We start from the raw sequence: 15,994 nt of genomic DNA, 5'->3' as shown, positions 1-15,994 counted from the left end.
CCCCTAATCCAGGAAGTCTTAAGTGTGCCACATGAGAAAAGCTTAGCATATAATGAAATAAGGGGAAGGGGAGATACTTGGCAATGGCAGGGCCCACAATGACTTAGACTGCCTAATTATTTATATCCTATTAAAAGAAATGTAGTAAGTCTATGAAAACATACTTTAAACCCTCAGGCAAGGTTGAATACACAAAAACACCTAGACTGCAAAACAGAGGCCATCAATAAGTTGGGGATAAAAAGAACTGATATTTGGAAGGTTACTAAAGGAATGAAGAACACTACCTTAGCTGACTGTGGTGTTGAGAAATTTAGCCAAGCAGGAACAAAGTCATGCTGCGCCATTTAGGTCCAGTGTCTCTTTTCAGCAAGGTGAGGCATCCAACCTCATGGCCAGGATCTGAAAATGAGAAAACTCCACTCACTTATACTTGCAAGAACCTGATACCAATGTACAAAAGAGTCTGTGATTACTCTAAGCTCCCCTCTTTACAGAAAGACCTGCCATCTCTGAGTCTCTCTAAGACTACTTATCAGACTCTATAACCTCAAAGTTCTAAACAAAAGCAACAGCCCATGAATAATGACTATGAAAAACACAAACAGAAAAATTTGACAGAGACCTGGAAGGTTATATGAAAACTAATGAATTCTTGAGTTTTAACAGAAGAACCTTAAGAATAAACACCTACTTAATACTACTGGTACTTATGAAAAGAGATTAACCTGCTTCAGGTACTCTGGTAACTTGTGGCAAAAGCAGAAAAGATCTTCCTAGAGAAGGAAGATAACAATCTCTCAAGAGTTCTTTTATTCACATTAATTCCCTCAAATACCCACTAGCATCAGTTTTCCTAGGAGATCCACTGTGTCTCCACACCACCCCACTAAAGTGCTCCAAAATTAAATAGACCAGAAAACAGTAGCTATTTTCCATAATACATATACATACAGCCTTCTTCCAAAGTTAGAGATAGGAGAATATTTACCCCAGAGTGTAACCTCTGTGGTCCTGTTTCCCGAACTCCTTGAGTCTGCCAGCTGGATTTCCCACGAGGTTCTCTTGTTAAAAGGGTGCTTAAATAGGCTGGCCAGCAGCACGCCTTGTGATAAAGCACAAGGAAGCCAGGCTCTGTATGTATCACTCTTTCAAGTCCCCTCAATTGTTCATCTTAACTATCTAGTTCCTGACACGTTTCCAAAAAGGGGAAGGGGAAAGGGGAAGGGGAAGGGGAACATAAAAAGTATTTGTTACATTTAAAAAATGGGGGAAGGGGAAAGAGCTATGTCTATATTCACCTCATTCAACTTCCTTGAGTGATGGCACTATGATGTTGCTTAAATAGATAATACATGGACATTTGCACATTGAGTGCAAACACTGTTCATAACCAGGTCATAGCTGGAAACACAGGTGAACTGCTGTGTGGGCAAATAATGCCATCAAAGCAACAGATCAAGAATATAACATTAAAGAGCTATAAAAGATCTTCTGAGCAGTCAATTTCAGTGGCAAAACATCCACATAACAAAGCCCTTAATTTACAAATCTCATTATTCCTACAGAGCTGCTAGAAGGTGTGCAGATATGTATTTATATGTTTTATTCTTCAAAATCTAAGGACATAAGAAATCTTGTTTTTAATCAGACAGGAATTTAATATATGTTTTCCTCCAAAGAACAGCAGCTTTCAAGGCAAATTTTTTGGGTTATATAAAGCTCCCAGATGTATTTTCTATTTCTTTGGTCTTCACTATTTAAATTCACAGCAAAATTAAAACAAATAGAAAGAAAGAAGTTAAGAAGTAAAACAGTTCCAAAGTGAGGTTTTCTTTTCTTCAGTTTTCTCTATTTCACTTGTTCTGCCTCTTCCTGAAGACTGAACTGAGCTGGAAGGTGATATGAAGAGTCTTCTACTGCTTTAGTAGAGTAGTCATTATTTTGGATCCATTTCAATCATTATTCAGTCATTTAAAAGGCCACAGGAATCTATCACTATAAATAAAAAAGCAAAGAAACACAGTATCACAAGAGGCAAAATCACTGTTACACAGAATTGCTAAAATGAGATACAAATTATCAGTCAATAGGTACTAGTAATAAAAATTTTAAGTCCAATTTAGACATTAATTTAATGTGTCACCACCTATAACAACAACATAATTGGCTATAATTCTTTTAATAATTTTTAAAGGATTTTAGACAAGTCACCTGGACAGAGTTTGTTTTATATAACCACATCTGTAATTAGCTATCAAAGGTAATTCATAAATGCAAATAAGTCTGTTAGATTTACATTTTCTCTCATAAACGTGAATAACTTGCTCTAAGTAATCACAAAGCCATATAACTTGTTTATTACCACAGTCATCAATTAATACCACAGCTAGATCTTTATTTTTTTTTTAAATATTTATTTTGACAGAGAGAGTATGAGAAAGAGCATGAGCACACAAGCAGGGGAAGCAGCAGGCAGAGGGAGAGGGAGAAGCAGGCTCCCCAATGAGGGACTCAATCCCAGGACCTTGGGATCATGACCTGAGCCGAAGGCAGATGCTTATAGCCACCCAGGCGCCCTACAGCTAGATCTTTAAAAACAAGTCATTTGTCATAGCATTCCTTCCTTTTCAGATATCTAGTTATCAACTGAGAGACTTAAGCTCTTAGGCTCTGACTTAAGATATACTGTAAGAGATGACATAAATATTTCTTTGGCAAATTCCCAACATTCTTCCAGGGGCTACAAAGTTTTTTGATGTAAGAGGAGGCTTGCATCTGTAGGCAATTCTGGTCTCTATTGGTAAAGTCTAGTGTGGAGGATATTTCTCATATAATAAATTGGCAGCCTTGATCTACTGTTTTAAGTTCACAGGAATAAGAAATACCAAATTTGGGACAGTAAATACCTCTGTGGGGAAATGAAAGGAAAGGAATCAAAAGAGGTCTTGGTGGCTTCAACTGCATCTGTAATGCCTTCCTTCTTTTAGAATTTTCTTTTTTTTAGATTTTACTGATTTGTCAGAGAGAGAGAGAGTGCACAAGCAGGGGGAATGGCAGGCAGAGGGAGAAGCAGGCTCCCTACCGAGCAAGGAGCCCAATGCGGGACTCGATCCCTGGACCTTGGGATCATGACCTGGGCAAAGGCAGACGTTCAACCAGCCGAGCCACCCAGGCATGCCTGTAATGCATTACTTCTTAGGTGAGTGATACATGGCTATTCACTTGTTGTCTACACTTTTTCATTTTTCTAAAGATTTTATTGATTTGTTAGAGAGAGAGAGAGAGGGAGAGAGAGAGCGCGCGCGAGCCCAAGCAGGGGGCGTGGGAGGCAGAGGAGAAGCAGGCTCCTCGCTGAGCAAGGAGCCAGATGTGGGACTCAATCCCAGAAGCCTGGGATCATGACCTGAGCCACCCAGGCATCCCGTGTCTTCACTTTTTTTAAAACATTTACCAGTTTATTAAAGAATATGATAAAAAACATGAATCAACAGCCAGATGTAAGAGATACTTAGGGTGAGGTGAGACGTGTAAGAGCTTCTGAGCTCTCTCCAGGTGCATCGCTCCCCCCAATCGCCACATGTTCACCATTCTCTACACTTTTTATATACTTGTAATACTTAAAATAGTAACAGAGCAAGCATAAAAAAGTAAAAGATTTGCAATTTATAAGGTGAATACATACATATACATACACATAGACACGTATCAATCACCCAGAGTACATATATTCCTTCAACACATATAGAAGTCATAAAAGCTGACCTTATACTAGCTAAAAGTCTTGGTTCCAAAGGATAAAATATTCCTTGTCCTCTAACCATACTGTATTAAACTTAGAAAATAACTTTTCTCTTTAAGTTCCCACTCTCCTTCACCTTCCTGAAGAGATCCTGTCCAAAGCCATTAGGTGGGGCCAAGTAAGGTATGATCTATGGGCAGCAGAGGCACAAAGCAGGGTGCTGGGGCCTAACCAGGATGTGAAGTATGCCCATGCAGGGTGAAGGACAGGGAAATGTGTGTATGGCAGTAGACCAGTGCAGGATGTCAGAGCCCATTAGGAAACATAAGGCAAGTGTCCGAGTAGGAGGGCAGCCCAATTCAGGGTGCAGGAGCCTAAGTAGAATGAGGAAGGCTCCTGGCAGAAGGACAAGGGCAAGCAAGTTGGCTTCCATGCAGCAAAGTGCTTTGTACAGGTATGGGTGTGGTAAGGAAGGAATTCATGTAAGGGAAGGAGAAATAACTGGAGTTAGTTACATACTGGGTACTGAAAAGTACAGGAGACAGATTTCTTACTGTGGGAGAAAGGATGAGCTGATAAAGAAACTTTCAAAACACTTAAGCAGAATTACAAAAAACCACTATGAATAAATCTGCAATAGGTGGAACAGTACTTAATGGAAAATAAGCTTTAAGAACACTTAGAAAAAAAAAGACTAAAGGGGCGGCCGGGTGGCTGAGTTGGTTAAGCTTTTGATTCTTGATTTCGGCTCAGGTCATCTCTCTCCCTCTCTCAAAAAACAGACAAAAAAACCAAAACCAAAATCAAAGCAAACCAAAATCAAACCCCCCCCCCCCAAAAAACCCCAAAAGCCAGGAGAGAAGCAAAAAAAAGAAAGAAAAAATGGAGATAATTTTAAAAATTTATAATTAAAAGAGTAATAAGAGACAAACTGGTAAAACTGCTTGGGGGAAAAAGATACATATAAAAAAGACAGCATAAAAAGGGGACATAGAGGCGCCTGGGTGGCTCAGTCGTTAAGTGTCTGCCTTCAGCTCAGGTAATGATCCCAAGGTCCTGGGATCAAGCCCCACATCGGGCTCCCTGCTCTGCGGGAAACCTGCTTCTCCCTCGCCTGCTCCCCCTGCTTGTGTTCCCTCTCTCGCTGTATCTCTCTCTGTCAAATAAATAAATAAAATCTTTAAAAAAAAAAAGAAAGAAAAGAAAAAGGGGACATAAACACAACAGATTAAGAAATATGAGGAAAACAGTATCATGAGCAATTTATATGCTAATAAATTTGAAAATCTTAGATAATTTCTATTACCTGGCAAATCTGGCACAGTAGAAAACTTGAACAGACCTGTATATATTGTTATACAGCAAAGACTCTTAAATATGAATCAGGAAACTCCCCTTTTCAAAAGGGTCCCAGGTGAAGAAGAGAAGCTGAATCTCTGCCTGTAATTTGCTCTTGGTTAGCAAAGAGATGCCTCGTTAGTGAACTGGGACAGGGCGGTTAGCACTTTGGCCCAGACTTAAAGTTTGGACCAGCTTGCACAAGAGGAACAGCTAATTCAAGTACCATCCCTTGATATGGTTCAGTGGCCCAGGCTAGAGATTTTTAAAATCAGGAGTGACTGCAAGACACACTCTAGAAAAGACCAGCTTTTAATATAAACAAATTAAAAGAAGCCAATTCACAAAATATTTAGGAAGAAGAAAAATAAACAGAACTTCATAACTGATGGGATATGGGGGTGGGTGTAAAGGAGAAATATAGGCTCATTTCTAGCTTGTCAAACTATGCAGATGACCATCACATCATTCATTAATATAGGGAGTAAAAGCTGACTGGTTACTGTTCCTTCAGTGTAACTCCAAGAGTTATTTTTTAAGATTTTATTTTTAAGTAATCTCTACACCCCAATGTGGGGCTCAAACCCACAACCTGAAACCAAGAGTCACATGTTCCACCAACCAAGCAAGCCAGGAACCCCCAGAATTTTTTTTTTATGAAGGTCTATACCTATAACTCCCAGTAATAAGTGTACGATAACAATACCCACGTAATAGGTTTTTATGAACAAGACATAACTGCTGCATGATTTTTATCTTAAGAATCTTGGTTTAGGGGCACCTGGGTGGCTCAGTTGGTTGAGCACAGCCTTCGGCTTGGGTCATGATCCCGGATCGAGTCCCATATCCGCTCCCTGCTCAGTGGGGCATCTGTTTCTCCTTCTCCCTCTGCCTCCACTCATGCTCTCTCTCAAATGAATAAATAAAATCTTAAAAAAAAAAAAAGAATCTTGGTTTAGGGGCACCTGGGTGGCTCAGTCAACTGAGCGTTAGACTCTTGATTCCGGTTCAGGTCATGATCTCCAGGTCCTGGAATTGAGCCCTGTGTCGGGCTCCACGCTGAGCACACAGTTTGCTTGTTCCTCTCCCTCTGCCCCCGCCACCCCCCGCCCCTGAGCACATGCTCACTTCTCTCTCTCAAATAAAATCTTAAAAAAAAAAAAAAAAAAAAAAGAATTTTGGTTTAAACCACAGAGAACATGAAATTCAAGGCAAGGAGGTGAATCACCCATTAGGTTATTAAGCTGTTAGACACAAAGGAAAATACCTCAATTTTAAACATGAACAGTTCCTATTCAAACCCCACTAGGCACATTCCAGGCTCCCAACTGACACTTATATACCATCTTTTCAATCAATTCTCAATTCCAAATATCTCTAGCAGAGTCCCAGTTGAGGCAGTCATTGCAGAGGAAATATTAATCAGCAATGCTTTGCTACTGGTGTGAAAGTTCTAAAGCTGACATATATCCCATAACTACTTATCCACCATCCTGAATATATACTGACACCGAGTATGTAAAGTTATGTAAGAGTGTGGTCTATACACATATGTGCAGAGTATCTAGTGGGGAGGAGATAGATGACAAATGGGAGTGTTTAGTAGAAGGGAACAAATAAAAGATGAAAGAGGACAAAAAAGAAATTCCTGTTCTGGAAGCAAAAGATTAAAGAGAAACATTACAAAATGCCAATAATGGTTTTATTAGGATGGTGGAACTATGGGCATTTTGTTTTATCTTCCCTATTAGTCAATGTTTCTGTAATGAAATTACTTTGTGATTTTTTGGAAAATTTTATTCTCTGGTGATGACTTTTGGAGCTGTGCCTATCTTCCTTCTTTTTTTAAAAAAAGATTTTTATTTTATTTATTTATTTATTTATTTATTTGAGGAAAGAGAGAGGACAAGAGGGGGTAGGGTCAGAGGGAGAAGCAGACTCCCTGTCCAGCAGGGAGCCCGACGCGGGACTCGATCCCAGGACTCCAGGATCATGACCTGAGTAGAAGGCAGTCGCTTAACCAACTGAGCCACCCAGGCGCCCTGTGGCTATCTTTCTAGAGTGACTAATTGAAGGCGCTTCTGCAAACTACTGAGAAATATGGAAAGGAAAAATACATCACTTAAAACTTCCTTAGAACTTTAAAAAACATTGCACAAGACTAAACTGGAGGGGAGATCAAGATTTCTTTTTTTTTTTTAAGATTTTATTTATTTGACAGAGAGAGACACAGCGAGAGAGGGAACACAAGCAGGGGGGGAGTGGGAGAGGGAGAAGCAGGCTTCCCGCCGAGCAGGGAGCCTGATGTGGGGCTCGATCCCAGGACCCTGAGATCATGACCTGGGCCGAAGGCAGACGCTTAATGACTGAGCCACCCAGGCGCCCCGAGATCAAGATTTCTAAAATATGTATTATATATAAAATATGTATTATATTCACATATTAACATTTTATTAAATAATATATGTGTGTGTGTGTGTGTGTGTGTGTGTGTGTGTGTGTGTGTGTATGTTTTAAAGCAGGCTCCACACCCAGCATGGAGCCCAACACAGGGCTTGAACTCAGAACCCTGAGATCAAGATCTGACCTGAGGGCACCTGGGTGGCTTGGTTGGTTAAGCATCCGCCTTGGGCTCATATATGCCTAGCAATCTACAAAGTACTTCACAACATGATCTAATTTTATCCTTTATAATTAAGCTTGTAATGCAAGGAGTAAATGTTCCTGCCAAGGACTTTCCCTCAAGCTCTTCTACCTTAGGCTCCCTTTACCACTATGTTGATTTCAATCCATCATTTTCTTCACAGTCCAGCAGTGTCACCATCTACTACTCCTGATAACTTCACCCTCTAGCTACACCGGTTTCACCTGAATTAACAACAACAAAAAAAACCCCACAACCACCTCTCCCCCAGCTTTAAACAAAACCCCTTCCTAGAGTCTGTATTTCCCTCTAGGTAATTATGTTTACTTCCCTTCAGTCTTTTTTTTTTTTTTTAAGATTTTATTTATTTATTTGAGAGAGAAAGAGAGAGAGAGAAACAGCATGAGACGGGAGAGGATCAGAGGGAGAAGCAGGCTCCCTGCTGAGCGGGGAGCCCAATGTGGGACTCGATCCCAGGACTCCAGAATCAGGACCTGAGCCGAAGGCAGTCACTTAACCAACTGAACCACCCAGGCACCGTCCCTTCAGTCTTAATAAACTTCTATAAAAAGCAGTGTATCCTTAGTGTCTTCATCTTCTCACCCATTTATTCCTTGGGCCATAGCAAACTACTTTTCCCTCACAACTCCAAGAAACACAGATACGTCCTAATTCCAAAATCTGATGGGTAGCTCCCAGTCTCTTTACCTCTAGAATGAAAGTTGTACTGTTTCACATGTTGCTTTGAAGATTAATTAAACCAAACATAAAAACATGAGAAACATCACATTTTAATTGATTCTTAATTGAAGGACGGATGAAACTAAACACAAAGGCAGATGAACTATTTAGTACTATTCCGGGAGAATTCTTCAAACACTGATCTATATAACTCCTAACACACTTTACCCTTTCCTCTCTCCTCCCACTGATGCCAGATTAGCCATCCATTCCGGAGGTTAACAACAAAATGAGGCAGGAGCACCTGGTGGGCTCAATTAGTAGAACATGTGACTCTTGATCTTGGGGTTGTGCGTTCAAGCCCCACACTGGGTGTAGAGCTCGACAAACAAAAAAAACAAACAAAGGCAGGCTCTAAAATGGTAAGGGACTTGTCCGAGGTAACACATCTAATCATCAGTAAAGTCAGGCCTGGAACCAAGTCTTCTAACTTCACTGCCTTCTGAATTACACTGTGGTTCTTATTCTCCAGTCATAAAGTATGATTCCTATGATCAGAAAAACAGAACTCCTTAGAGTCTTATGGAGCAAGTGTACTAAATAGGGATGTTAATTAATGTAAATATGGGGTTTTTTTGCCTTTCTTTTTGTACCCCTCTCTTTGTGTTAGCCAAGTCTGGCTTCCAGGCAAAACTCAAAGACTTGAAAAATAATACCTTTTTGTGCTAAGAAAAAAACACACACTGAAATGTGGCTGGTAAGCACATGGCTCCTCATCTTAATAAAACTTCAATCTCATGTCCTTAGCCATGAGAATCCTAAAAGAACAGGACCCATAAATCCAACTCCATTATAGGGAAAATAATTCAAAACATGTACTACTGAGCCATGAAGCTCCAAGGACCTGCCATATTCACATCTAGCTGAGAAAAGAAAGCGAAGAAGCCACAAGGGGTTCTTTCTGCAAAAGATTATCAGGCTTATGCCAAATGACCAGCTAAAAGGGGTAAGTGGATTTGAAGAGTTTGAAAGGAACTTCCCTACCTTCCACTTCTATGCTCACTTCTTTAAAACTGATCTGAGCCTGGGTAGTTGAGTTGGTTGAGTGTCCGACTTGGTTTCAGCTCGGGTCACGGTCTTAGGCCCCACATTCGGATCCGTGCTTGGCAAGAAGTCTGCTGGAGAACACCCCCACCCCCTACCACCATTCACATGTGCTTTCACTCTAAAATTAAATAAATAAATCTTTAAAAACTTAAAAAATAAAACTGATCTGAGAAGGCACCTGTAGTCAAGGAATCATGTTGGTTCTTTTTTCCCATCTCCCTGGTTCAAAAGTGCCTTTCCCCTTCTCACCCATCTTACTATGATATACCACCTTAAGTATATTAAAAAGAAAAATAAAGTCTTTTAATTCATGTTGGAGTATTTTAATTGTCAAGTGTCATGACAGGAATTTCTGTTTAATGATCTCATCTCGGACCCCTTACTAATATCAAAGAATGCTTTGCTTCTGAAAGCAAATATGACAAGCATAGAAAATGTGGATAAGGTATAGAGCATTATTTCATGTAGTTAACAGACTCAGTAATGCTCCTGGTAAAGCATGCTGGGAAAACCAATCTTTTGTGAAGCTCAGTGAGGACTTGTTGAAGTGTGTCTAAAACTGTGTCCAAGTTACACCAAGAACATGTCCCAGTTTTACATTTCACACGGTTCTAAGTTGTTGAGGGTGAGAAGGTCCAAATTTACTTCCAAGAGATCAATGTTATATATCTGAATAAAAGGAACATATCATAAACTTTGAAAACGTGTTTTTTTAAAAAAAGAAATATATTAAACATATGTTGGGGGTTTATATTACCTTTTTTTAAAAAGATTTTATTTATTTGTCGGGGGTGGGGGACAAGCAGGGGGAGTGGCAGGCAGAGGGAAAAGCAGGCTCCCTGCTGAGCAAGGAGCCCAATGCAGGAATCCATCCCAGGACACTGGGATCATGACCTGAGCCGAAGGCAGACGCGCAACTGACTGAGCCACCCAGGCCTCCCTATATTACATTTTCTTGACTACGTATTCAGGACATGAAGAAACATTTCAATTAACTTTTGCTGAAGGATTTCATTTTTAAGTGCAAATCTTTCGTTCACTGTCAAACATTTCAATGCACATTTACTCATTCCTACCATACACTTATTTGCTTAATATAAAGTGACTTTGTGAATTCTACTGTTTCAAAAAGTTCCTAGCAAAATAAATCACACTCTTAAAAACAGAACACCTACATCTATATGTTAGGTAGGACAAGCGGTCCTGAAATGCAATCTAGGCTATAACGCCTTAAACTTAATAAAAACAAAAACCACTTCATTTAATTCCAGTAATTTCTTCCCCTCAGATGTGGACATCCCATTTTAATTCTAAAACATAATTATAAGCACATTTTCAACCACGAAATGAAATTTCCATTTCTACCTGCACTAGATGCAATAATTCAAAAGTTACTTCCATTTCACCACTGAGGTTTGGCTCTAATATTTTTTAAAATTTTATTTATTTATTTTAGAGAGAGAAAACATGCGTGGGGTGGGGGCAGGGTGAAGAGGGAGAATCCCAAGCAGACTCCACACTGAGTGGGGAGCCCGATGCAGGGCTTGATCTCACCACCCTGAGATCACAACCCAAGCGGAACTCAACAATCAGACGCTCAACTGACTGAGCCACCAAGGTGCCCCTCTAATATAAATTTTAAATAATCTATGGGAAAATCCAAAAATATGCAGTGTCTAATTTTTAACCAGTCTTGTGTTTGATTTTAGCTTCATAAAGTTCCTGTAAGTACAAGAGTAATAGATATAGTCATTTGGTAAGCCTTCTTTAGAAAAGGCTTTTGGGTCTCTTAGAAACTGACAAATTTAATGACTGGGTGACAAATCATTAAACAGATCAGGTAGTTTACAGTCTGTGTACAGGCATACTTTGGAGATATTATAGATTCAGTTCCAGACTACCACAATAAAGCAAGTATCACCACAGAACTAGTTAAATGAATTCTTTGGTTTCATGGTACACCTAAGTTGTTTACACTATACTGTATTATAAAGTGTGAATAGCATTATGCTTAAAAAATAATGTACATATAGCTTAATTAAAAACACTGTATTGCTAAAAAATGCTAACCATCATTTGATTTTCCAACTAGTCATAATCTTTTTGCTGCTGGAGGGTCCTGACTTGGATTGTTCTTGCAGCTTCTACATCAGCACTTACTGCTTCACCTTGCACTTTTCTGTTACAGAGATGGTTTCTTTCCTCAAATCTCATGAACCTACCTCTGCTGGCTTTGAACTTTTCTTCTGCAGCTTCCTCCCCTCTTTCGGCCTTCAGAGAATTGAAGAGAGTTAGGGTATTGCTCTGGATCAGGTTTTGGCATAAGGGAATGTTACTATGGCTGGTCTGATCTTCTATTCAGGCCACTCAAACTTTCTTCATGTTAGCAATAAGGCCATTCCACTTTCTTGACATTCATGCATTCACTGCAGTAGCACTTTTAATTTTCTTCAAGAACTTTTCCTTTAGTCACAACTTGGCTAACTGTTTGGCTCAAGGGGCCTAGCTTTTGGTCTGTCTCAGCTTTAAACTTGCCTTCCCCACATGCTTAATCATTTATAGCTTTTGATTTAAAGTGAGACACCTGCGACTCTTCCTTTCACAGGAACACTCAGAGGCCATTGTGGGGTTATTAACTGGCCTAATTTCAACATTGTTGTGTCTCAGGGAATAGGGAGGCCTGAGGGGAGGGAGAGAAACGGGAGCAGTCAGAACAAACATTTATTAAGTTTGCCATCTCAGTGATGCCCCAAAATAATTACAATGGTAACATCAAAGATCATTGATCACAGATCACCCATAACAAATATAGTAATAACGAAAAAGTTTGAAATAGGGGCGCCTGCATGGCTCGGTTGGTTAAGAGTCTGCCTTCGGCTCAGGTCATGATCCCAGAGTCCTGGCACACTCTCTCTCATGAACGTACTCTCAAATAAAATCTTTAAAAGAAAAAAAAGAAAAAGTTTGAAATATTGTGAGAATTACCAAAATGTGAGAGAGAGACAAGAAGTGAGAAAATGCTGTTGGAAAAATGGCACCAAAAGACTTGCTCAACACAAGGTTGCCATAAATCTTCAATTTGAAAAAAACGCAGTATCTGTGAAGTGCAATAAAACAAGGTATGCCTGTATTTCACAGAACTGAAAAAGGATATAACCTAGTTCTCAGCTAAGAGATCACTAAAAATAATTTTTGATGACTGTGAAATGATTCTTGGTAAATAACTGAAAGAATTCAAAGAAGTGAGTGGCGCTGATATAACAAACCATATACGACAGTCTTAGAAATCACATTCAGGGGCACCTAGGTGGCTCAGTTGGTTAAGTAGCCAGGCTGCTGACTCTTGATTTTGGCTTGGGGCGTCTGGGTGGCTCAGTAAGTTGAGCGACTGATTCTTGGTTTCAGCTTGGGTGGTGATCTCAGGGTCATGGGACTCAGTCCTGTGTTAGGCTTGTGCTGAGTGTGGAGCCTGCCTGGGATTCTCTCTCTCCCTCTTCCTCTGCCCCTTCACTCCGCACTGTGCATACATGTACCCTCTCTCTCTCTCAAAAAAAAAAAAAAATTCTCTCTCCCTCTGCCCTTCCCTCTGCTCATGCTCTCTCAAATAAATAAAATCTTTAAAAAAAGGGAAAAAAAAGCTCCCCCTCCTACGCCCCCCCCCCCGAGAGAGCACCCATTAGCTGGGAGGTGGGATGGGATGGGGGGGAGGCGTAGAGAGAGAATCTTAAGCAGGCTCCACACCTAGCATGGAGCCTGATGTGGGTCTCGATTTCACAACCCTGAGATCATGACCTGAGCTGAAACCAAGAGTCAGATGCTTAACTGACTGAGCTACCCAGGTGCCCTGCCAATCCCCTCTTAAAATGCCTTCTCATGGTTTCCATCACATTACATCACTAGACCAGCAGTTTTCATTGGTGGACTGCAGAAAGCTATATAAAATTTCAAAGTATGTTTCAAGGGTTGATACTGGTTGTAAATTTTATTTGGATAAGCAAAACATTTAAAAAAAATCCTAATACCACTTCATAAGAGAAAAGGCAATAAATGTTGTAGAAGACAGACAAATCTGGGGAAAAAAGGACAGCTCACCTTAAGAAAAAAACAAGTTGGCATCCTTACACGTATACTCTTCATAAAGAACTGGTGAAATAATTCTCAGAGCAGCGTGAGTGGCAACCGATGCATTAAGATACCGTGGTCCTCTCCCTATGATCCCTGTGATTACTACTTTTTCCTTTTGCCCTGTAAATGTAATGGCTACTTAAAAGCTTTGATACAGCACTTTGTTTCTCTGTAATTTCTTCACTGTCTCACTCATTTTTTTTTAAAGCAGGGTTTTGTGTTTTTTTTTTAAGATTTTATTATTTATTTGACAGAGAGAGAGAGCCAGAGCAGGAACACAAGCAGGGGGAGTGGGAGAGGGAGAAGCAGGCTTCCCGCGGAGCAGGGAGCCCGATGCGGGGCTCGATCCCAGGGCCCTGGGATCATGACCTGAGCTGAAGGCAGACGCTTAACCACTGAGCCACCCAGGCACTTCTCATCTCTAAGTGGCACTTCATGAAGCATTTTATCACACATATACCTATACTCAAGCATCTATCACAATGCATTACGTTTACCTGTTTATGTATTTATCTCCCCTACAAACAGGGCACACTTGGGTAGGGATTAATAGCAAATGGGATAATTTTTTAGTACAGATAGCATACCCATTAAATAATAACTTCTTTTTTTAAGAGATGTTGACAATTTCATCAATTGGTATTTTCCTTTATCTTACTGTTAAAACCTCTCCTTGAACATTACTTAAACTGCAGAGCCCAAGCCTATACCTATGTATACCTTCATATATTCACTGGCTTTAATAAGTCCTTTCTAAATCTCAGGATTTGAGGGGCACCAGGCTGGCTCAGTCAGTGGAGCATGCAGCTCTTGATCTCAGGGTCATGAGTTTGAGCCCCCTGTTAGGAATGGAGATTGCATAAACAAACAAACAAACAAACAAATCCCAGGATTTGAAAAGAAAACTAATAAGGTCTTTAGCCTACCACTTTCACTTCATCTAAAGGACTGAGTCACCCTACATAGTCTATAATCGCTTCCTAACTGTCTGCACATCAATTTTTCCTCCTTAAGTCCTCAATAAGAAGAATACCAGGGTTACTGGTGCATTGCTTAGTTCATCTTTAATCCATCCTCATGTTGATACTTCAGACAGGAAAGAGCCCAAAGTCATTTTCTACCTTAGTATTTAAGTACTTTAGTTTTAGAGAAGACAAATTCCTACCTAAGAATTTCTTTTTTTTTTTTTAAAGATTTATTTATTTGACAGAGAGAGACACAGCGAGAGAGGGAACACAAGCAGGGGGAGTGGGAGAGGGAGAAGCAGGCCTCCCACAGAGCGGGGAGCCCGATGCGGGGCTCGATCCCAGGACCCTGGGATCATGACCTGAGCCGAAGGCAGACACTTAACGACTGAGCCACCCAGGCACCCCCTACCTAAGAATTTCTAAAGGACATAAAATTTGAGCATGTCTTTCAATGTACTAAAAAGGGATACAGGACACCTCTAAGATTTTTTCCACTAACTGCATTTCACATGCCATAGTTGCATGCGGCTAGTGACTACTATATTGTACACTGCAGCATAGACTTTGCAGACTCCTCTCTGGATCCAATCAGACCAGTAGAAAGCCAGGCATTGATGGCTAGGAAGCTTTGAGACACACGTGTGGTTGTCCCTAGAACATCTATGTATGGAACTTAAGGCATGCTTTATGTAAGCTTACCTAACACCAGCATTTACCTTGTTTTCTCTCTACTTAATTTTTAAAAGTTACTTTTCAAGTATTTTGCTTTGCTGTATTAAATGCATTTTTATAAACAACAACGAAAAAAGACTTTTTTCCACTAGAGCATTTCTGTCTGTTAAGAAAATACTTAATTCCAGGCGCCTGGGTGGCTCAGTCGTTAAGCGTCTGCCTTTGGCTCAGGTCATAATCCCAGGGGATCGAGTCTCACATCAGGCTCCCTGCTTGGCGGGAAGCCTGCTTCTCCCTCTCCCACTCCCCCTGCTTGTGTTCCTGCTCTTGCTCTCTCTCTCTCTGTCAAATTAATAAATAAAATCTTAAAAAAAAAAAGAAAATACTTAATTCCATGGTTATTAATATGGATAAGTGATGTCTGCTATTATATGATTAGGGTCCAATAAACAACAACACAAAATCTATTTCTAGTACATAAACTCAATGACAACAAAGTTATTTCTGTCAAAAACCATAACTAGACATTTAACAGATTACCTTGCCCATAAGAGATATGCATGTGATATGCAAATGCTCTACTGAAATAATATAAAGCATGATATAAAACATTACTTTGAATTAATCACAAATTCATACTTTTAAAACCTGAGTCAAATCATGACATACTATTTTACACCTACCAAACTGGCAAAAACAAATTCTGAACTATCAAGT

General features: G+C 40.0%; 1 protein-coding gene across 3 annotated transcripts in view; it reads right to left on the bottom strand.

The window, feature by feature from the left end:
* Window positions 1-15,994, bottom strand: part of GPBP1L1 (GC-rich promoter binding protein 1 like 1) — a 59,573-nt gene that overhangs the window by 32,485 nt on the left and 11,094 nt on the right. For all 3 annotated transcript variants that reach the window (XM_028123346.2, XM_028123345.2, XM_088022445.1), the window contains exons 2-3: window positions 992-1,998; window positions 288-402 (exon numbers count right to left, since the gene is read on the bottom strand). In XM_028123346.2, the coding sequence (XP_027979147.1) occupies window positions 288-347 (60 nt within the window). In that variant the 5' untranslated portion in view covers window positions 348-402; window positions 992-1,998. The remainder of the gene's footprint in view (window positions 1-287; window positions 403-991; window positions 1,999-15,994) is intronic.

Source organism: Eumetopias jubatus, unplaced genomic scaffold (assembly GCF_037043125.1).
Source record: "Eumetopias jubatus isolate StellerSeaLion01/CBP00866 unplaced genomic scaffold, mEumJub1_p1.0 scaffold_4, whole genome shotgun sequence".
Lineage (NCBI taxonomy): Eukaryota > Metazoa > Chordata > Mammalia > Carnivora > Otariidae > Eumetopias > Eumetopias jubatus.
The sequence above is the reverse complement of the archived record's forward strand: the minus strand, read 5'-3'. Positions and strand labels throughout refer to the sequence as shown.